The 22814-nt window shown below is 35.2% G+C and overlaps 3 protein-coding genes across 7 annotated transcripts; all 3 read right to left on the bottom strand.

Annotated features, from left to right (window-relative positions):
- Window positions 1-895: 895 nt before the first annotated feature.
- On the bottom strand, window positions 896-3324 carry Por (Protein-serine O-palmitoleoyltransferase por). The gene is made up of 6 exons (XM_076802323.1): window positions 2851-3324; window positions 2570-2762; window positions 2274-2490; window positions 2062-2168; window positions 1783-1985; window positions 896-1683 (listed from the first exon to the last, which is right to left on the bottom strand). The coding sequence occupies exons 1-6, from the start codon at window positions 3074-3076 to the stop codon at window positions 1241-1243; spliced, it is 1389 nt and encodes a 462-aa protein (XP_076658438.1). The 5' UTR covers window positions 3077-3324; the 3' UTR covers window positions 896-1240.
- Window positions 3325-3532: 208 nt separating this feature from the next.
- LOC143362285 (uncharacterized) lies at window positions 3533-8939 on the bottom strand. 5 transcript variants are annotated; one of them, XM_076802303.1, is made up of 12 exons: window positions 8369-8938; window positions 7818-8153; window positions 7013-7703; window positions 6720-6871; window positions 6491-6636; window positions 6281-6389; window positions 6052-6209; window positions 5849-5959; window positions 5630-5743; window positions 4464-4692; window positions 4233-4348; window positions 3533-4142 (listed from the first exon to the last, which is right to left on the bottom strand). In XM_076802303.1, exons 1-12 carry the CDS (start codon window positions 8691-8693, stop codon window positions 4002-4004), a joined length of 2628 nt encoding a protein of 875 aa, XP_076658418.1. In that variant the 5' UTR covers window positions 8694-8938; the 3' UTR covers window positions 3533-4001. The 5 variants fall into 5 exon arrangements, 4 of the variants coding, with proteins under 4 accessions (XP_076658418.1, XP_076658420.1, XP_076658421.1 ...); XM_076802305.1 differs by lacking the exons at window positions 3533-4142; window positions 4233-4348 and adding an exon at window positions 4876-4939 and having other exon boundaries at window positions 4555-4692; window positions 8369-8939; XR_013083621.1 differs by lacking the exons at window positions 3533-4142; window positions 4233-4348 and adding an exon at window positions 4876-5024 and having other exon boundaries at window positions 4608-4692; window positions 8369-8939.
- Window positions 8940-10684: 1745 nt separating this feature from the next.
- LOC143362251 (baculoviral IAP repeat-containing protein 3-like) lies at window positions 10685-20592 on the bottom strand. The gene is given in 8 exon segments (XM_076802250.1): window positions 10685-13256; window positions 13329-14185; window positions 18027-18215; window positions 18374-18579; window positions 18791-18960; window positions 19034-19212; window positions 19326-19716; window positions 19809-20592. Coding segments are annotated over 8 exon segments (2862 nt in total). The 5' UTR covers window positions 20301-20592; the 3' UTR covers window positions 10685-12878.
- Window positions 20593-22814: the final 2222 nt, after the last annotated feature.

Genomic DNA, 22814 nt, shown 5'->3' with positions numbered 1-22814 from the left:
AGTTAATTAATATTTTAACAAATTAATGCATTTTTTACAAAAGAAGTGTCATTAATGCTTAAGAACAAAGATATTTTAATAATATGAAATTATACATAGATATTGAAAATTAGATCTAAATACCGAAAATTATGGAGAAAGTATATAAATACATGTTTTAATTGAGAGAGAGAGAGAGAGAGAGAGAGAGAGAGAGAGAGAGAGAGGGGGGCGGTATAATCAAGGAAAATAAGTTGAATAGGATTTTGAAATCAATTATGAACCGACTATTTGGAAAATCTAATATGATTTAGTTTAAACTGTATAATAGATGTCGTGAAACGTTTGTAAATTGTACAGTCAAAATCAATTGAAAAATTTTGTTAAATCATTCAGAAAATTGAATATTATTGAAAAAAAAAGAAAACGTGATACGAGCATTAATAATTTGATTCTTGTAAAATATATTTGAAAGATTTTATTCTTATGAAGCTGCGAATGTATTCATAATGTAGTAACTTCAATTGATGGTCATCCAATTTAAAGACGATAATGTGTGAATTAAAAACTATGTGACATTTACAATTTTGCCTTAAAATATGCAATAAAATCTCACATGCATTTTTTCATATATTTTATGAAGAAAAATATACCTAGATGAGTCATTCAAAATTACTCTTCTTCTAGATTTCTAATTTGATATATGTATGTATAGAATATATGTATATGTATACTATGTTAAATGCACGAACATGGTGTTTTATTCCAGTTAAAATGCATTGATTTTGATTGAAAAAATAACTTTATTCGTTGTTATGATTATATTAAAATTTAGCAAAATACAGTTTAATATTATTTATAAAATATTGATGAAGTATTATTTAACAACTACAATACATAAGACTTCTTATAGCAATTAAATAATAAATCGATTATAATATGTATGTTTTTTACACACATGCAAATGCAAATATACCTTATATTGTGTTATACATCTAATAAAAACTATGTATTTTACTTACTTTCAGAATTCTACACGCGCGCGCGCACACGCACGCACGCGTACACCCCTTTTTCTTCTACCTTTATCATGATCTATTAATTACAAGCGTTATAAAAATGTAACAAAAGTTTGAATTGTTTCGTAGAAAAATTTTAAATCCGAAGCATGATATATGTATAACATAATAAGTTACTTGAATGACTTGAAATATTATAATATTAAGATATAGAGATTCTAAATACAGTTTAGTGTATCGTATTACCTAATTAAAAAGTATACAAAGTATGTAGCAAAAATTACCCAATGGCTAGCAAATCCAAGTTGAGACCATTTTTCAATAGTATGCATGTAACTATACCCTGTTTCTTGTAATTCGGATGTATCAAACATAAGACCTAAATATGCTAAATGGAAAACCGATAGCCCAGAAAACATAAAGTTTGTTAGAAAGACCCACCAGGAATTCTGACTGTTACAGGTATGTGTACATTTACTTTTAGCACATTGCTTGGACGCTATGCACGCGTCAAAAATATTTGCAAGCATAGATCTTAGCTGGAATTCTACATACGTGTAAAATCCAAGACTAAGTAAAACCGCTGCCAATTGGAAATTTAATCCGTGTAGAAGAGCGCTTGTTAAATACGTCACGGTTACAGCTCCGAACTTTCCTAAGTATCTAATACTGGGACGAAATATATCTAAAAATTAATATCAACAGTTTATTATTCGAAATCTGTTAAATTGTATGGACAAAAATGTGTAAGTGTGCTTCAAGAACATCAGATACGATTACATACATGTCTTCAACCAGAAATGCATGGGTACATTCCAACAAATAACTACTTGTACGAGCGACCGTGGGAATTCTACTTTCAATGGTTTTACCAGAGTAGCTAGAGAATATGGAAATCCTCCTATTAATAATACTGTGGATGCTACGTACGAAATAAAGTAATGAGACGTTCGAAAAGACAGGGCGTCTCTATAAGCTAATAGCCACCTGAAATAATAATAAATTTGGCATCCATTATAGTTTGAAATACAAAAGATTTCTCTGTCTCGTTGTTTCTACTTACTTCCAAGAGCTGTCCGTTACTATCCATTGGGTCCAACAGTTTGACATAGTTAAAAACAAAAAGGATAAAAACATAAATTGAGCCGCATACAACATCCACCATTTATCCTACAATTAAAAAACGTGTTATGCATTGTTATGTATTCTCACAGATTATAAAAGAGTTTATGAAAGAGAAATCTGTTCCTCTAGAAGAAAAAAAATATTCAATACCTGATGATGCATGTGCCTTATCGAAACATAATCCTTGAATGATATCCATGGACCGAATACACATGTGACACCGCAGAAAGTGTATCCCATGTAACTATAAATATCGGGTAAATCGTTTGAATTAATTTTGTCTACTGCTATGCTAATAGTTTTCATTGCCATGGTCATTACAACACTACGTATTTTATGCCAAACTATCGGAGGCATAGAAAATTCGCTGGAAATTGAAAATACAAATACAATTAAGCTGCTTTTATTTTTTCAAGGAGAGTTATTTATGCGGTTTGTTGACTTACCAATATACAATAATGAAAAGGGGTGGTAGGAATATTCCTAAACTTTTACAGTATTTGTTAGGTACACGTAAGGTGATGTATGAAAATATACTAAGTACTAATAATATATATAAACATTCTGTTACATAGTGATAAATGTTGTACATGCCAATCAACACTGACAATACATGAAAAGTTTCATGCGTTATGTATTCTGCAACAATGAAAAGAAGAGTTGAAAAATAATTTCATCTTATATTTCGTTTATACGATTACATACTGTATAGAAAATTGTATCTTACGAGAACGGGCACATAATCGAAATAAAATCATGGAAATGAATAAAGGTAATATATATGATGCTGTATCGTAAACAGTGGGACCAAGACAATATTGGTATAGTTCCAGCAGTGTTTCCTTTTCGGTATTTTCCTCGTATTCGTATTCATAATCTGTATCTTGTAGATAGTCGTGTTCAATAAAATCACCCTCGTCGTCGTAAAAAATTGGAGTTTCTACATCGTCCATTATACGTATATAACGTAGTAGAAATTAAATAACCGGCTTGTCAACGGCATGTAAATAGCATGGTAATTAAATGTTGCCACTTGCGATTATTTCGACATTTGTGTACAATCTTTTCCTTAAATTATTTATTAGATCCGTGGAATTCATGATGTTGTATCTGGAAAATTGTTTCTACACGAATCATACGTTATCATTGCAGTGAAACTAAATTTTACCGGACACTCTTTCTATACCTCTTTCGAAAATAACCTAACCTAACCTAATAAACAAGTGTAAACAGCTGACACATACATATGTATGCGTGTGTTGCGTTACGTGCGCGTATATGCGTGACATGCCGCAAGTACTTAGGCACATCTATGGCGCGCATGACCCCATCAAATGAAATGTGTTCTTGTTATTATTCTCGAGTTACAACTAAATACCAATGTGTATAACAATGAAAAAGAGTATAAATACTATATGTATGTAATCTTTATTTTTCGAGTAAAAATGAAATGCATCGCGATGCGGAACTTATAAATTATTTATGTACATAAGGTCGTTAAAAAGTATCGATTACATTCTTAAGTTGATAAGCCTATCCATAGTACCTGCTCGTGTAACATCTTCTTTTGAAACACCTTTTTCAAAGTTTTCAATACCTCAAATGACAATAAGTAGTAGAATTTGTCCTGAACTTTGTGGTGGTATGATTTATTCGTTACTTGGTCGTATCCGACTTATACAGCTTCATCTTAAAACTGTACATATTGTTTCATTTCAACTCTATTGTAATACGTGCATAACACGATTTGCATACATATCTCTATATGTGTATAAACCAAGGTATACAGAGTCTGAAGCGTGTTATGTGTCGTTACACATCAGGATGCCTGTACAGTAATCAATGTACTGTAACTAATAAGGTCGTGATAATATAACTTCAAGCTTCTGAAGCAGGTACAGGATTAGGTTCAGGTAACAACCCTAAAGTTTGCAAACAAATCTGTGCTGCTTCTGCCTTTGCTTGTTTTTTATTAGGACTTGCTACGCTCGGTTTATATTCAATTCCGTTTACTTTAACCTGAAAGATAATATTAAACATAAATGATGTGCATGCAGACATTTTATGATGTAAAAGCAAAAACATAAACCAAGCTATGAACTGTTATACTTTAAAAAGAAAATTTTTTCTGTGATCTGGTCCACATTCGAAACACAGTTCATATACTGGAGCACCAAGTTTTCGTTTCGAACAATATTCGCCTAAAAGCGATACTGGATGTTTCCCTGGAATATATATGGTATATTCGTTAGCGTATAATAATTCGTTAGTATAATATATGTACATAGATGAATAACATTACAATGGGCAAAAAAAGTTTCATCTCTATTCTATGCATACCTTCCAATGTTTTAATGGCGGGTACCAACGGTTTCGTAGTTTTTCCTATTTTTTGGCCAATGTCTTGTTCCGAGACAAGCCCCCTTTTATCCAATTTGACTTCAAGCTGCAACGGCTCAAGAGTGCCTTCTTTATTTTTTCCCAAACCCTCCCCTGGTCGCCAACCCATCTTCTGCAGTAAAGCCATACCCATCCCACCCGAAACAGGTTGTGCCGATACTAATTGATCCTAAATAGGTATTTAGATTAGGACAACGAATGTTGCGGAATCGATCAAATTAATATAGAAAAATGACAGCAATACGTAACAAAAAGTAGTAAAATAATAATCTTTGCCCAATCATGATATTACAATGTAGTAATAATAATCGACTGTATAAAACTCTAATACTATCTAGGTGAGGATACTTACCAAATAAATTATAAATTTGTCATCACGCCGCTGAAGTTGTTTCTTCTCTGATGTAGCTACGTGCCTGTAACAAACCCTCAGGTGGATGCAGACTAATGCTAAATATCCCAGCTTTATGACAGAAAGATTCAGTAACACCCGATGAAGTCCTATGATAGGAAGCTGATGATAATTAGCAATAATCTCACAAGAGCACATTATCGAAAATTACTTTGTATAATGAATAATTACTGTGTTTCAGCTTTGTGCTGAAAACTCACAGTGTTATATCTTTCTACAATTGTACAATATATTTCGTGAATTACAAGTTGCAACTATTTATAGTATAGAAAGTAACTGATATTTAAAATAACGGTGCTCTTGTGTCCTTGCAGGCACAGAATCTACCTCTATCCAAGAAATAGTCTGTGCCTACGTTACAGTTTCTATCGGATCAACTGCAAGTTGATCTTAATGGAAACTGTACCTGAAAACTTGTTACAGGCATATCAGTATCGGTCAATGTATTGTTAAGAAAGATAACAAAGAAAAACAGAAACAGAGAAAGAAAAGACGATAAAACTAAAATTGTGATGTATACGAAACACGTGTGTCAACCTGTAAATATGTACATACGTAGATCTACATTTCAGATGTAATTTTGCGATCTGACATGTAAATATCTTGTTAGATCAAGATCAAAACTTTCAGTGATAAAACAAAATATGGAGTGACAAACGATGAAACATGATTAAACTGCAAATAATACTGTTACCTTACGAGCCCAGGCTTGGTAACCTGATGTAAGTTCTGCGGGAGAGAGCACTTTGGCTCCAGTACTGCCTGTAAATTGGCCTGGCATTTGTTTACTTTCAGCCCATGTTCTCATCTGTAATACAATAAATCTACGTGTAAGGTCTACCTACGTCTACCTATGCGCGCGCACTATTGACGTTACACTTTATATGTATGTATATATCAGATCATATATTACCTCATTTTGTGCACGATACATTTCATTTTGAGCACATATGTCATTTGGATTTTCCCGTAATTTTCTCATTGCCGCTAACCTTTGAGACACTATTGAACCGATATCTATTGGCTGTAAATATAATGCTTATCGTAATAATAATAATAATAACCATAATAATATGTTAAAATATATTTTCCAAAATTGTTCTTTCCATGCCATACTTCTGTAGGGACTGGTTGAGAAAAAACTGTTGACTGGACTGGATGTACTGGTGGCGTGGGTATGGGCATTACAGCTGGAGGTTTACTTGGAACAGTGGCTGGTACAAATTGTTTCTTCGGTTCCGGTTTTTTCGAAGTAATCGGTACCCATTCATTTTCTACAAAACGTAAAATTGTGTATACATATACACATATATATATATATTTTTACCTGTAACGGAAATTTTACCAGTTTTTCTGTGATGTTGTCCACTCGATACAGGAAATTGTAAACGTAACTGATTTGACGACTCTACCGTTTTCTCTTGAAACGTTTTCGTTGGTAACTGCTTTGCATCCTGAAGTAACGAAACGAAAATAAGTACATTAAAATAGTAAATAAATACTTACATGCCAGTAATAAAGAAAAGATGCATAGAATATTTCAAATTATTTATACCCGAATATTCATAATAATAGAATTGGGTCGTCCCTTAAGCAGGAAAGGATGGTGAAAACCTTTCTCTGTATCGCTGCCATCCTCTTCCGAAGAAATGCTAGAAAGTTCACCTAATGCTTCAGATTTTGATAATGATTTGCAAAAATCTAAAATAAAAAAGCCCATGTTTTGTCGAGAACTGTTACAAAAGTTTCTATTATGTTCCTACCGAAATACAGAAGTAATTTACCTGTGAGTTCGTCTACTGTTTTTCCACCAGCTTGTATCGCCGCGATAGCCTTATCCTGTTGCGCTAATGGTAATGTTCCTTGTTTAATCATGTTTATTGCATTTCTCCTTGCGATCTCTAATAATTTCTTCTTGTCGATTTCTATCCTCTCCCTTGAAAATGTATAAATATACGTAAATATGTATGTACACGTATTAACATATAAAATACATATTGCTGTCTCATATGTTTCTATTTCTATTTCTGTTATATATTTCTGCGAAAATAAAAATATGGTACTCCTAACTACTAACTTTCGTTCTCTGCTCCTACTTCTTCCTCGCGAGTATTTATCTCTGCTTCTTTCATCGCTACGGCTTCTGTGCTTTCGTTTTTCTCTAGCTTTAATAGACTCTCGTCTGTCGTTACTTCGACTTTTTGCACGTCTGTCTCTGCTTTTGTCTCTTCGTTTATCTCTTCCTCTGCTTCTACTTCTATGGAAACTTGTGCGTGATCGAGACTCGGACCGTCTCTTCTCGTGCGAGCGAGAACTGTGACTACGTTTACTCTCTTTATTTATTGTTGTTTTATGATTGTAACTGTACTCCTTCTCTTTATATTCGCTATCCATGTACAACTTTGACTTTTCTATATCGTCCGATCTTTTATCCATATTCTCGAGTCTTTTCTTTTCTTTTTCCCTCAAAATCAATCTTAAGTCATTCCTCGCAGTTATCCCTGCTTTTGCTGAATTTAACAATCTATCCTCGATCTTTTCTAAACTGGGACTTAACGTTGGTGACCTTATCGAATTACTTCGTACCGGACTGGGACTTAAAGTTGGAGTTCTATTGTCTGTACTACTATCGGATAGTTCTCCGTCTTCCATTCGTGCTGCTTTTTCCTTTACTTTATTTTCTATCTCCTTTACTGTATCATTATAAACTGTGCTATTCTTTAGATCTTTAATTAAGATTCTTCCTTGCATCGATTGTTTCGGCTTCTCTGTAGATAAAAAAGACACGATACAATAACAATGTCTGCCAATGTCTTTTTAATGGTTGCCAATGTTACCTCTTTTAATAAAGAAATATCAAGGATTCGTTAAACTATACGAACCAAGCATTTTAGGTATCAGCTGCTCCTCTGTTTCTTCCTGAATTTTCCTTGAAATTGGTGGGAGTTTAGGACTTCCAGGACTGTTCTCGCAAGCATTTACCACTTCGGATTCCTTTTTAATCGTTACCATTTCCTCGATATTTGTACCAGCAACCAGACCCTTTTTCACTATCTCTGATCCATTGTCGTTGTAATGACCTTTTCCTTTTGCATTGTTACAGGAACTGCCAAGTTTGGATACCTTAGCTTTGGGCTCGTCAGAATCCGACGATTTACTCGAATTATTTTCATGTTTCCGTTTTGTTTTCTTTTTATGCTTCCTCTTCTTTTTTATACCTATTCGTTGAGAAGGTACTATTATATCTGACTGTTTAATGAAAAGAACATTCACAAAAAGCTATTGACAACAGAAGGTGATCCTAATGAATTCTAATTGTCTAGTATATAATAAAGAATAATAAGCATCTATATGGTAAAATATATGAAGGATAGCTGCCTTTTATTTACATTCAAATTAAATAAAAATAAATTTACAATTGATGATAGCTTACTATTGTTTTCTGGATCGCTATTACTGTCGGAAGAATTGTATTTCGACTTTTTCTTATGTTTTTTATCCTTGTGCTTGTGTTTCTTTTTCGCCTTCTTCTTTTTAACCTGCGATTTCTTTGGCTTTTCAACTTTGATGTTGGCATTTGGAACTTGTTGATCAGTGTTCTCTGACGATACTACTTCTTCTTCAGCATCAAACGTACTAAATAACTCGGTTAGTATTTCATTTGATGATTTCTCTGGAACTCCAGGTTCCGGCTTAATTTTAATTCTATCCACACCGACAGCGGTAATTAAATTTGCAATATCGAATAAGTCTCCCATTATTAGTGCTCGTTCATTTTAATAAATAATCATGAACCCCTCCAGTCACGACCCAGCTTTTGTTGACATAAAATGTTCACACTACTCGCATTCGATCGTGTTGTTATATGTTATATGATCGTGGTCGTATTCAGTCGTATTGAACCAACAGTCATCGCTAATACCATTGAAATTCACCATTGTAGTATTGTCACGTTCACGTATTTATGTATTGTATTCGACATCAGCGACATCTTCGTTACTAAAATACGTGAAGAAATTTCAAAATTCAATGTAGTCAAATGTAGTTGACCAACTGTTTGACGTAGATACTTATGGCAACATTTTTAACTACGATTAGAAATTTGCATAGTGTGTGTGTACATTATGCTTATTCACATGATACTTGGAGTAGAGCAAATATGCACTTGTATACTTATATAAGTATATGTGGATCTAAAATTTTCATAAACTTTTTCAACTAGAAAATATGTTTCTCGATTAGGAGAACTAATAAATATATGCATAGCTCAATCAAATCGATCGCATCAGAAAATTTAAATAGATTGGAATTATACGTTATATTCTATTTTAAAGGGTTATATATTTAAGTACGACGACGAAGAAATATATGTATTACCTTTTTTTATTGTATGCCATTATCACAAAAAATGATACCCCAATTGTTTATATGCCATTGTATATTCTATCAAGGATTTGCAACATGTTATTATAGTATGATTGTGATAAATTATGAATGATGTACACGCACATGAACATAATACAATGTATACAGATATATTAATTCATATATAGTTTTCTAAGTTTGTATTAAGAATAAATCGAATGATGATAGAATAATGAATATATACTGTTATAATTAAAATGTACACGAAATTAGATGTGAAATGAAAGGTAGTAGTGAATAATGAAAATATGTTAATGATTCTGAGTGTAACATAAGATAGAGTATATGAAAGTCGACAATTCTATATGATTCCTACACGATGTTGTGCTTCATCAGTTAAACGAGTACATATTAGAATGAATCGTAACACGTATTAAAAATCTTAAAAGTATCGATAAGAACTTTGTACTCGTCGTTTGCATATGTAGTTACGTTACGATCTTAAATGAAGAAGCAATTAATTATTTTCATCGCGGGAACTAATGTTCGGGTGCAATGTGAATATATCCACTAAACCGGCTTCTTTTACTTAAACTTTGAGTTTAAAAACAGTAAAATTTCGCCATGTGGAACTTTATATTCTGCCTCTATGATTTGAACAATTTTAACAGACAAATGAACGCAATGTTTGAATCATTTACAAATATATAGTAACTAATATATATATATAGCGGAAAGGCAAAATTGTAATGAACTACATCCTACTTTATTAGCTACTAAACCCTTGAACCCTACAACAAATAATTCTCATACATCGTATGTTATATTATATATGATAAATATCTATCAGTCACAATATATGTTGAATGTGAATTTTCTTGTTATGTATGTTTGTGTGTATGTATGTATGTATGTATGTATGTATGTCAGGGATCTGCGGGTTCTCGACATTTCGGGTTCGGTTCGGATCAGACCGGACGAGATCGAGCGGGCTCTCAAAAGTATTGAAACTCGTCGGGATCTCGGAAGTATACTTATCCGATTGCTTACCTACGAACGTATCGAGATCCCAAAACGATCTGACTGAAAACTAATCAGAGAGATTGAGTCTTAATTATACGATAGAACTAAAATGCAGAACCGAAAAATTATAGTTATAAAACCATAACCATAACCGATATAAGCCAGAATTGATATCCTCATAACAGTTACAACATTATTTTGGTTCTGAAAATAACGGTTTCAATCATAACCGATTGACAAATAACAGTTTGAAACAGTTATTTTCAGTACCTTTTCAGTCTCTGTAATGTATACTTTCAACCATCGCACTTTACATAAAATGAATACACAGATTACATGGACTAAGGATCAAAGATACAAATATAAGTACAAATTATATTTACAAACGAAGAAAATTAGTCTTTACATCACAAGATTCATTCTTAATAAATCTGTTGAAAATTTGAATAGTTCTTAAAAAATTTAGTATAACGTAGACTATATTACGCTTCACACTTGTTGTTATATATATAAATAGGATAGTTCGGGATCCCGATATGTTCGTAAGTATAAGTATGTAGTCGGATAGTTTCGAAATCACGAGAAAACTTAGGCAGCCGGATATATATACATACATACTTTCGGGATTCCGATACGTATCATAATCATACTTTCGGTAGTCGGCCCTATCTCTTCCGATCTCTTCTGACCCGATCCGAGATTCGTACATCCCTGATATATGATATATTACATACATAAGAAAATGTATATACATGCATACACACGCGGACCTGCCAATTAAATGTAAAATGATTAAATAAAAACTTAAAAATTCTAAGCGACTCCATGTATTGTTTGCGGAAATGATCTAACAGAAAAATAGAACATATCGTTTCAGTTTCCTTTCAAACCTGTGAAATAAAGTAGAAATTGGGTTCATTCGAGCAACATTTGATTTTGGATGATTAGCACTGTACAAGTAAAATTCAAAAGATGAAAATCAATTATTAATGTATTCCATTGTTCATTGATGACGTACTATTACAATATTGTTAATCATAGCCAAAAGCAGGTGGCTAGAAGAATTCCAGCATTACTTGTTAATTGAATGTAAATGCCTATTGTGTCTGTTAATTTGTTATTTAGTAAAACGAATAACATTTCCCTGTTTCATAATCACATTGTATACACAATATATACATCAGTTTCTTCGGTAATATTACCAATTTCCTTAACTCGCAAAAGCGCTAAAATTTTCCATTGTGTGGAATATATGAACATTACGAACCCTAGATTAGTTAAGTCGAATAATTTTATGTGTACATATCTGTATGTAGTTTGCGATTCGAATATTCACAATTATACGTCTGCTTAAATATTCTCGGATTCGTTATACACGTTACAAAGTGCTGCTCTCACGCTTCACGCTTATCTACCTTGTAGCAATAGCAAAATAGATACAAATAAAAAAGTGGACCGATAATGGTACCATCATATGTATTGGACGAAACTAAACTAGGGTAATGAAGTGGACATTAATTTTATTAGTATTGTAATAAAATTAAAATTGAATATTCTTTCCATTAGATTTCTATAACTTATAGCTGTAAATCTCTACGCGTTTCCGTCATCGTTACATACTAATGACTAGACTTCATGTTTTGTTGCTATTTGTACTTTTTTGTGTAAAGCACATTTTCTCTGTTGCCTTCCTGATTAGTCCAATCATGTGGACAACAAAAATTTATGAATATGCAAATAGCAACATTCAGTTGCAGGTACAGCTTGTTACGTTTCAGACAAAACTATTCTGAAAACTTGATTACGGAGTCCAGTATCGGCAAGTATCTTACCACTCCTCTACTCATGATATGTTGTGCATTTGTAAGAATACTTAAATATATATATATCGTTTGTTCTAATACTGATTGCGCATGGACAAATTTTAGGCCACGAAGAGAAATTACGTTCGAATAAATTTTTCTTATTCTTTCGTGTGCCAACGATTTAATCCTTGTGTAGTCAACCACGTTCACTGTTGTTGGACAACCGGGGTACCCGGTTGGCTACACAAGGGTTAAACATACAGAACCTTGAAACATTGGTGGAATTCTTATAGCTTGTACCCGCAGACTGGTATGCTACATGAGTCATGTCATTTAATGCAGTTTGCGATTGATTATCGCTACCAGTCGTGGATGATCGAGTATAAAATACTGTAGGAGTGAAAATATTATAAGAATGTTATAGTTTCAAAACTACTCTCTCTCTCTCTCTTTTAAAGGTACCGCGCGCGCCGGCATGTGTGTGTGCGCACGCGCGCGCGCGCGTGTGTGAGGAGGGAGAGTGTGAAGTTTGTGTAAAGATCGACGAGAAAATATCGAGGTTGATTAGATTGATTCAAGTGAGAATCAGATGAGCAAACCGCGACGGTACTGCGTGACGTGAGAAAGAGTGATAAACATTGACATTTGTAATTGTGAAACGTTTGAAATTAAATTATTTAAAAATTCTACAATACTATAACAGAAATCATATGTATAATGTAATCATTTTCTATCACAAACTATGGAATACTATGAGATGAAAGCTCGCACGGTCATGGTAACAGGCTCTCTGCACACTGCGCAAGTTGTCATGCCAGGAGCACACTTAACACAAGCTACCATATGTCCACATGGTAAAAATACTACTCCTAATTCTCCGTTGTAACAAATTTTGCACATCCTCGCATCATCTATGGGCTTATTGTTTTGCGTTTTCGCATTCGATAGATCTTCTATGCTTCCTTTTACGGATCCTGTGACAGATCCGATGCTATCTATGCCACTATCCGCGGAACAGGATTGAGAACTTGGACCAGGATTACTTCCCGCATCTTCCTTCATTTCTACACTCGTCGATACAGGTTGAACCTTCTTAATGAAACTTGGTAGATTCATCTGCATTGTTTCCTGGAATACAATAATATAAGAACGACGATCTATGTACAGAGAAAATCGAAAATTTAACATTTTTCCACGTACCTCTTTGGTTGGTGGTGATATGTGTTGACCTGTTACTTTATTAACATAGTCTTGTCCTTTAACCATCAGCAAATAATAACATTTCGAGAACCATTTTGCGTGTTGTTCCCAGGGCTCATCTCCTACTTCCCAATCTTTCAAACCACCGCCGCAATAATAGCACAGAGTTTGATCACCTTTACCAGTGTAATAAAAACCAGCATCTGCTAATTGTTCTTTTGTTTGTGCCATAATTTTTGGCCATGTTTCGAACGTCCGTAGTCTAGCATCGTAACTGGCATATTCGGAATGTACTGGTCCTTTAGGTCTTCCTACACCTAAACAACTTAGTTTCGCTGTACTTGGTAATTGTAATTCAGACGTTAAATTATGATTGTCTGGACCAGAAGTAGGTCTATACTCTACTCCGTAAGGGCCACATACGTCTCTACTCCTTGGCCTTGGTGGTAAAACTGTGTTAGGATCTACTCCGATTGGGACATTGCCACAATTAATTTTTCGTATAAATCTGCATCTTGCCGACCAACGTTGATGATCAACCATCGGATTATCACCTTCAACCCATTGACATATTTCCACGTAACATTCAAAGCATCTTACTTTATCGCCTTCACCTGTGTAATAAAATCCAGCAGCCGCAAGTCTTTTTGGTTCTATGATATACGGCACAGGCCAATTTTCAAAACTCTGTAGTCTGGCTTGTTCGAAATGATAATCAATGTTATCTACTTCGTCGTTTAACGGGTGAGTTATAGGTGTTGATGGTGTTAACTGTGAATTTGCTGAAGACTTGATACTCGAATCACTTCCTAACTCTCTACGATGTTCAACAATACCAGTCATCGTGCTTAAGCGTACTTAGAAGTAATGGTTTTGTAAAGGTATCCTTGTGTATTTCAAAACCTGTCAAAAATATTGAATTTAATGTATGGAATGATCCATCATTGTAGTTGCTTATAATTGTATCGTTTATAATAGTTTCAATTTTTTTCGAATTATACTCTCAATAGTTATTTATATGATGCTTGAGAATACATATTTTTTTGCAAAATTTAATCTCTCATAACGAAACTGCCTGACATATGGCACTAGCACCTAAATGCATATATGACGTAGCACGTAATGTCGACGGACGCACGATTGTGTTGCACATTTATGGAAAATTACTTTTGTGCACACAGGGAACAGGAGAAAATGGAATAGACAAAATTAGAGAAAGAAAAGAGAGAGAGAGAGAGAGAGAGAGAGAGAGAGAGAGAGAGAGAGAGCTATTTTAGTAAGTGGGAGTTGCTAGGCTGGTCGCGATGCCGTTATGATTCGTGAATGACGGAGTATCGTAGGCTTTTCTCACACAGCTTCGTAACATCGAAATAACGCAACCTACATATCACACACAACAAGAACTTCCCAGAACGGGCTTGGGCTCTCGTCTCCTACGATTAGTTCTCAGAGATACACATAGCCGCGCACACAAGGACAGCTGCAATACAGAGTCGATGTTTACCACCCCGTGCGACGTTGCCGCTTGTATGGCCCGTATTTTAACTTCTCTTGTTGCATTACACCAGTGCGAGCTCATGGGAATGAAATGTATCGACAAGGGCGTAGCAACTACTTCTCGTTCTTTTGTCAAGTTATAATATTTCATTAAACATTCTAGACGTTGTATTTTCTCTATTTTCAAATTATTGCTGTGACACTGATCGAATGCTTTCTTTTTTTTATTGAATTCACGAACAAATTTGACATAAATACTTGTATAATATGTGTATTTTGACATAAATACTTGTATAATATAAATTATATTTTATTTGTTGTATTGTTCGAGGTATCAATACATACTTACGCCAATTTGTATTAAGAATGTGGTATACTATCAAGAAAATACAGTTTACATGGGGCACTAAACCGGTTTGCTACGGCTCTGAGCTGGAAATCTACAGCGAATTCCTTTCTTCCCCCTTCCGGAACACACACTGTTGCAATAGCTGTTCGTGTGAAATGAAGCTACAAATTAATCATACTCACAAATCCTGGAATTAGTGAGAATGAGATACTACGCGATAAGGAAAAGAGTGGATGAATGATCGCTTTTCAAATACAGTTTAAAAATAACGTTTTCAACGATGAATCTATTTAAAAACGTTTTCTATGCAATATTGCACGTTCATTTGAGCAATCGTATATGATTAATCTGCATTTTGCAGATAGTAACATCCGTCTTTGTATGAGAATATAATATTTATTTGTGCATCGAGTCATATGAAAATGAACAAAACTGTGAACGTGAAACGCCTATAATGGAACGAAATCTTTTATTTTCCCCTGAACTTTCACATCTGTTTAATTCTGAAACATCTGGCAACGTCGTGACGGGGAGCAACAAGGCAAGCACAGAACGGAAGTTGGATACGAGCAGCAGAAATCCAAACTGGTCAATTGTTTGTATAAGGAGGAAAACTTGAATTTGCTAGTATGATTAGTTTTTATCTTTGAACAGTTAAATTTTTACATTACATTCTACTTAAGAGACAGCCAAAAGGTTACATGTTTTCGTAAACATTTTTAAACTTGTGGAAAATACTTTGTCGTTCGTAATTAACACGAAATTACTTCATATTTAATATTATTCTCGAACCGATATGACTTCCCACCGGTGCTCTTTTTGTATAGAAATGATGTACGTGTAATCATAAGTGACATACCAATTTCAAGATTAACAGGAAAGGCTTGGTAAACACACATGCACTTTGTTCTTGCTTCGCTCCTTGTGATCAGGTGATTAATTCTTGCGTTAATTGGCAGTTTCACGAGAGCACAGAAAGTAACTAGATTTTTTGTCGAGTACTACATTATTTTATTTCGTTGAAACGATATTATTGTAATCATTCGATAAAGAAAACTATTCGTTGACACTCTGTTAGACTTTCACTGATTCTTGATAGTTTTTGATGACAATAACAGCTAACAGCAATGGCTTCTACTTACTTCGCTGTGCTTCTTCGTCACAGCCAGTTACAGTCCCAGTTCCCAGTTCCCAGTCACAGTCCCCACTCGGGTTCGATCCGATCAAGGCATTTTACAGAGCAGCAACTACGTACCACGTACAGTAATGTCTTCTCTCTCCCTCTTTCTGTCTGTCTGTTCCCCTCCCTCTCCCTCTTTCTGTCTGTCTGTCTGTCCCCCTCCCTCTCCCTCTTTCGCTATCTCTCTTTTCAACTACGCGTGTAGTTCAATGCGTATATTTCACCGAAATTTTTATACTTTTCAAATTCTATACGGAAGTGCATATGTACGCTCCATCATAAAATCAATACATTTATTACTTTCGTGTAATTTTGAACTTGTGTATGTATATATGCATGCGTATTTGTGTGTACACACACACACACACACACGCACACATATACATGATTTTTCAATTGCTTTTGTATGTATTCGCAACATGGTTTAATGTCGAAGAGTTAACAAGAGAAAATGTAATATGGAATGATAGAAATTAAATCACATTTCTACGTCGTGGAATGTAAATAACATGTATGCAGCTGTTTATGCATATATATATGTACATACAATCGTCGATGCGTGGGATTCAACACGTAACCATGTTTCACATGAACGAAACTTTTCGTAATAAAATTGAATTGAAATTTCTTGACCTTATAATTCTATCTCGTTTCCTTCTTAATTACTTCAGTACATGCAATTGATTCTTAGAATGAATCTTGATTATTGTTTGTCAAATCATATGCAGTGTTTTAACAATGAGTCAGTTATTAAAATACGTACAGTGTCATTGCATTGTTTTGAGTACAAAGAATTTATTTAGTGGTAGAAAAAACCAATGGAAATGCAATTAGTCTTTACAGCAACAACACAAAAATATTCACAAAATTGAACAAGCATCAAAGAGAAGTTTGATTCTTTGTTATAGAATTGTTATACCTCAGATTAAGCAACATTATTGTTATAATCTAAATTTGCCCAGCTCATACTTACCTTCAGAAAATGCAAAGTTAACACCAGGCATTCTTCAAGCAACTAAGCTGCATTAAAAACTATCATGGTATTATAGCTTAAGGATGACACATAGTTTGAATTATCTCTCGTTTATCTTTGAGTGTACTGTACATTAAGTTTTAACACTCTTATAAATTGCGGAAATCATGCGTGTGTAAAACGAATATATATATATTTTTTTACACACGATAGATTCTGATTATTGCAGTATTGCTAAAGCATTGGATGATAATATTTTTTTTATATTACTCCTGACGTTTCGCGTTGTTATTATTAAATTTGCATGAACATATTTACAGAGTTGATAATTCCTTCATTAAATCAAATGTATAATTTATTATGTACAATTAGTTAATTAAAATATGTTACTTATGTATAATTTAAGTTGAAACATTGACATTAATATAACAATAAGTATCTGTACGATCAATTAAATTTCTTAAATAGGTAAATAGTGCTTTTTACATAAAATCTTTTATAATTGTAGTAAACAAAAAACATTCACATTTGTAATATAGTTTCACTTCACTAGTAAAAATAATTCAAAGAATGGTATACATTATTCTAGAACACTGTACAAGAAAATACTTTACAAGTATCATATACATTGATAGTTTAAATTATAGAATTAAAATAGATAGTCATAATTATTTAATGTTTTGAACTGTAATTTAGTTCACGATAAAAATGTACGAACTGTAGCATGAATTTCTTGTCGACACATTTGACAGTGAGTAAGGGACGGAGCACAGTGAATACAAGTTGCTAAGTGTCCGCATGGTAAAAATACAATAGCTACTTCTTGATCCATACAAATTTTACATAAACGAGCTTCCTTTAATGTCCTATTTTCTTCCTCCAAGGATGCTAAAATAAGTATAGTAATAGTGACCGCCATACTTGGATAAATACATAGAAACAGTAAACAACACTATGAACAAAGGTCGTAAAACTATCGCGCATAGGAACTTGAAAAAATCTAATCATTCTTGATATCATATCATGTTCTGATTGTTGTCACTTACCATTTTCTTTCACGTTTACATCCTCCTTCTTTTGAAAAGTGTCATTGTGTATGTCAGACAGTTTAGAATTCTCCTTTTTGTCTTGGGACTCAGAGATTACTTCATTGTTTTCCTCATTTACGGCTTGCCGATGATTGGTTGCCTCATTATCGTTGCAACTTTCTTTGTGGTTGTCGTCTCCTTGCTCCGATATTCGACGATTCAATCTGGCGATTAAAGTATGTCTGTGAGTCATAAAACCTATTAGTACTTATTATCCTATATTGTTAGAAGTAAGTTGGTTGTGGAGCTTTGTTATATTCATGTATGTACATGTATTGCGGATCACGCGAGGTATCGTTTCGAATACGAAAACTTTGCAGTGCAAACATTCCTGCAAAGTATCGAATATCTAGATTTACTACATAATTGACATACAATCGTTTCGACGACAAATCGTCTTCTATTTGGGGACAGGAATTCGTATGTACAGTTTCAATTTCTTCTGTTCCTATGACTTCTGGCATGGAGGACGAAGCTGCGCAAACTGGAATGGGAGATGTTTCTATTCGATTTGTACGTTCTTCTTCTGGTACACCCTCAAAAATCTGTAGAAATATGAAGTACAATTTATAATCTCTCTAGATATCTATTGTACCAATATAACCAAATATTACTTACCGATGGAAGTAACGGTGGTCTGTTATCGATGCATTCTTGAATGAATTTTCGTCCTCTTATAAGATTTACAAATTCGCATCTAGGAAACCATCTTGCGTGCTCTGTCCACACATCGTCGGTTACTTCCCAATCTCCTAAACCACCATCGCAATGAAAGCATCTGACGTGATCTCTGAATCCTATTATGATTATCATTATTTCGTATTTAAACGTGTTCAAAGCAAATACAAATATATAGGTGATTCATCCTGTATATATGTATATATATATTCGTGTCGAATGTAATATTTACCTGAGTAATAGAAGCCTGCTCTGGCCAATATTTCTGGAGTTTGTTTTAGATTTTCTGGCCAACCGTAGAAAGTACGTAATCTTTCTTCGTATGTTGCATGGTGCGGCTGTTTTGGAGCTGTATGCGTTTGAATCCCTAATTGGGTAAGACTCGACGTTGTACCAGGCATTAACTTTACATTGTTTAGATATAAGGTATCTATGGGACAAGAGGATTATAATGAAATAATTGTCATAGATCTACAAAACATTCTCTCTACAAATAAATAAATACCATCCATGTCTTGATGTAAATAGAAATCACACTTGGGAAAATGCATTCTGTGTTCTATGTCTGGATCGTCGCCAGATTTCCATGTATTCAAAACACCTTTACAATAAGCACACTGTACCTACAAATTGAAAAAACTAGTGTATAACATATATAATGTGTTAATACTTGATAATTTATCAGGTACATAGCAGCACTTAAAATATTCATTACCTCATCTTTGTGCAGAAGATAATAAAATCCAGCTTTGGCTAGCTTCTCGGGCGATACGATAGAAGGAATTGGCCAACTTTCAAAGGTTTTTAGCCTTTGAAAAAATGTGTTGAATTCTTCTGGTAGATCATCACGAAGATCTCTATCTCTACTATTGTTTTGTGACAGTAAGTTGGTGAACGTTGAAATTAATTCATAGTAAGCACTAGATCTTGGTACTAACGGTACGTTGAAAGTATGTGGTTCTTGCAGATTACAAGCGGATGGGATCTGGTTTTGAATAAAAAAGCAATCGGGTGCAGCTTCGCGATGACGAGTAATAGCTTGATCGCCATAATTCCAATCAGAGATTTCTATTCCACATAAAAAACATTTTACTTTCAGAGCTTGTCCGCTATAATAAAATCCTGCTCTTGCCAATCGTGTAGCATCGATAGGGGCATTCGCTGGCCACTGTTCAAATGTCTGTAGTCTATTTTCTTCGACGTTCATTTTCAAACTTTGTTTCTTTTATTTGATGGAAAAAATATTCTACATTATACTCGAAATGTACAATATTTTTATACTTTTTATGAAGTACATCACGCTCTAACGTTCTATGCAAACAGACCGAGATATTACTTGCTCGGCATGTAAGCACTGCGCGTTTGATTTGGTATGGTAAATCAAGTAAAAAGTAAAACTAAAGATTACTGTACTGTACTGTGTATATAGAGCGTAGTATGTAAATACGTACAACTATCAGTACCAGACTACTTACTAGCAGTTATTAAATACATACTGCTACACAGGTGTTTACGCTCATTTGCGCGCATTGTATTCGCTACGCGTGCGCGACATAAAGTAGCCGTCGGAAGTTGAGGGCGCTGCGACCTCCTCAAACTCCCTACTTCACAACCACTATCAATATACGCGGTAAAACAAAAGTACAGATTGTACTTCTGCTAATGAGCAGAAGAAGTGAGTAGGAAATGAGTGGCGAAATTCGCGAGGCCCGTTGTACAGTGGGAAGGGAGTGGGAGTTCCGGCAATTATGGCGACGATGCGCAGAGCGAACGAAAACTGGTACCTCGTCTGTGGTCCAACAGTTTTCTTTAGATAAATGTGATCCATGAGAAAAAGATGTAATCAATATCCAATATCAACCATGCTACGTGTTTCTGTCAGCTTGTTTCTCGCAAAATACCAATTACGTGTAATGCTATATCAACATTGTATAAATCTACGCGCGTGAAGTAGAGTACTAAATTGTAGAGTTATCGGTAACGTCGAGTATAACAGGAAAATGGTAATGGGGCTGTAGAATATAATGAGCGTATGATAGAAAAATACATTGGTTAATAGGTCTACTCTTATAGCTCGTCTGCGATCTCGACTATTGTTAAACAAATCTAGAAGAAAAACTATTCACGATCCCATTGAGCCAGCGAGTTCAGTATCACTTCCATCGGTAGATGGAGCCATCGTACCGTTGAGTCGCTCGTACGAACCGGGTAATCACCATTTTTCAATTAGACAACTAATCGAACGTACCGAAGCCTCGCAAACAATTTCCACGCTCGTTACAAACGACAATATAACGCAGGTAATATCCTAATTACAGGAAATACCAATATTTCAGCACGCTATCCAGCTGCAATCTCGTTTTTGCTAGCTATCGGTTCGCGAACCGCGGCAACCTCCTAACTGTAGTTTTCCCCGTAACATTAATCACAGAAGTTTTTACCGAGGATACGTAAATAGAATGTGTCGGCCGCGACAGATTCGCAACAGCGTTATTTCTCGCTTCATTACTCGCTAATTTGTAATTTCTGATGATTGCGTGGTCTTCGGGCATACAGCGAATCACGTACGGAGAAGTTGAACGTCATTCGGCACTGTAATTCGGTACATGTCGAATGAAACATTATCCTTTGTTATGTTTCAATTCGAGATCGATTCGCCATCGTTTACGATCGAACGATTTACGTCTCTCGAACGCACACTGCGGTGAGGACAGGCTCTCGATCGTTTCTCGAGATGATCGAGAAGCGACTGACTTTCCCGAAGACGTCGCGTTGATTTCCCGTCGCCACCTAAAAGAGAAAACATGGTTCTCGGCGTTACACGGTCATTCCACACGCGTCCACCTCTCGTTTCTGACAAATCCACGGGAACGAGCGCCCGAAAAAGGAACCGTAAAATTAGGTAGCATCGTTATCGAAATATCGAACGGGAGTAATGAAGACTCGTGGCGGATTGCGCGGAGGGGACCCCATGCAACTCCTGATGGCCCCGGTAGAGGCCAGTCGTGAATTTTACGGTGCCCGGTAAGTTTGTCTTGTTATACTACTTACAAATTTTGTATAGGACTTAAACACTCCGATTGTAATTTTTACGACAGGTTTGACAGTTACCACGTCAGATAGAGTGAACGTCAAGAAGGATTTGCGTCCCGCCAGTACACACAAAAGCTAGACAAAGTTAACCGAGTATGTTCCTGCATTCGATCGCACACAAAACCAACTTTCCGGGACGATAGCGTCGCCATTATCATTCGCGGAGAAATCAAAGGCAGCGGAATTCGCTCGGGACATGCAACAGCGTTCGCGTGCGAGCAGCCTGGTTGGTAGCGAAGACCGTTTGAAACGCGATACCGGTTCAACAGCAGCGTTGGGATCTCGATGTCGCGTCACCTGTATGATCGGTCGCTTTCTAAATCCAAAGATGACGAGATCGCGATGCGTCTTGGTTGATTCTGCGAGAGATAGAGGATCGCGACTTCCTTCCCGACAGCGGTGGAAACCGCAAACCGTCGACGGGGGAGTAATGGAGGATGGTTAAAAAGACGGCGATTAGTCAAGCGAAATCGTCCATCACGTCTGAACATACGAGGAACACATGCGGTCTAGCTTCTGCCGCACCTCTCGAAATAGAGGGAGAACCACGAGAGGAGGGAGAGGAGTAAAGGGAACGGAGAGAGAGAGAGAGAGAGAGAGAGAGAGAGAACCGAAAGTGCAGAGTTCT

This window comes from Halictus rubicundus, chromosome 16 (assembly GCF_050948215.1).
Source record: "Halictus rubicundus isolate RS-2024b chromosome 16, iyHalRubi1_principal, whole genome shotgun sequence".
Classification (NCBI taxonomy): domain Eukaryota; kingdom Metazoa; phylum Arthropoda; class Insecta; order Hymenoptera; family Halictidae; genus Halictus; species Halictus rubicundus.
This window is presented reverse-complemented; position numbering and strand designations above follow the sequence as displayed.

Bases quoted from the DNA above. Each gene is read 5' to 3' on its own strand.
- Por (XM_076802323.1), bottom strand. From the start codon at position 3,076: ATGGACGATGTAGAAACTCCAATTTTTTACGACGACGAGGGTGATTTT. The intron at 2,763-2,850 runs GTAAGATACAAT...TCATTGTTGCAG, and splicing joins TCGATTATGTGCCCGTTCTC to AATACATAACGCATGAAACT. The intron at 1,684-1,782 runs GTATGTAATCGT...ATTAATTTTTAG, and splicing joins GCATTTCTGGTTGAAGACAT to ATATATTTCGTCCCAGTATT.
- LOC143362285 (XM_076802303.1), bottom strand. From the start codon at position 8,693: ATGGGAGACTTATTCGATATTGCAAATTTAATTACCGCTGTCGGTGTG. The intron at 6,872-7,012 runs GTTAGTAGTTAG...TACATTTTCAAG, and splicing joins AGTAGGAGCAGAGAACGAAA to GGAGAGGATAGAAATCGACA. The intron at 4,693-5,629 runs GTAACAGTATTA...ATACCTATTTAG, and splicing joins ACCAAGCCTGGGCTCGTAAG to GATCAATTAGTATCGGCACA.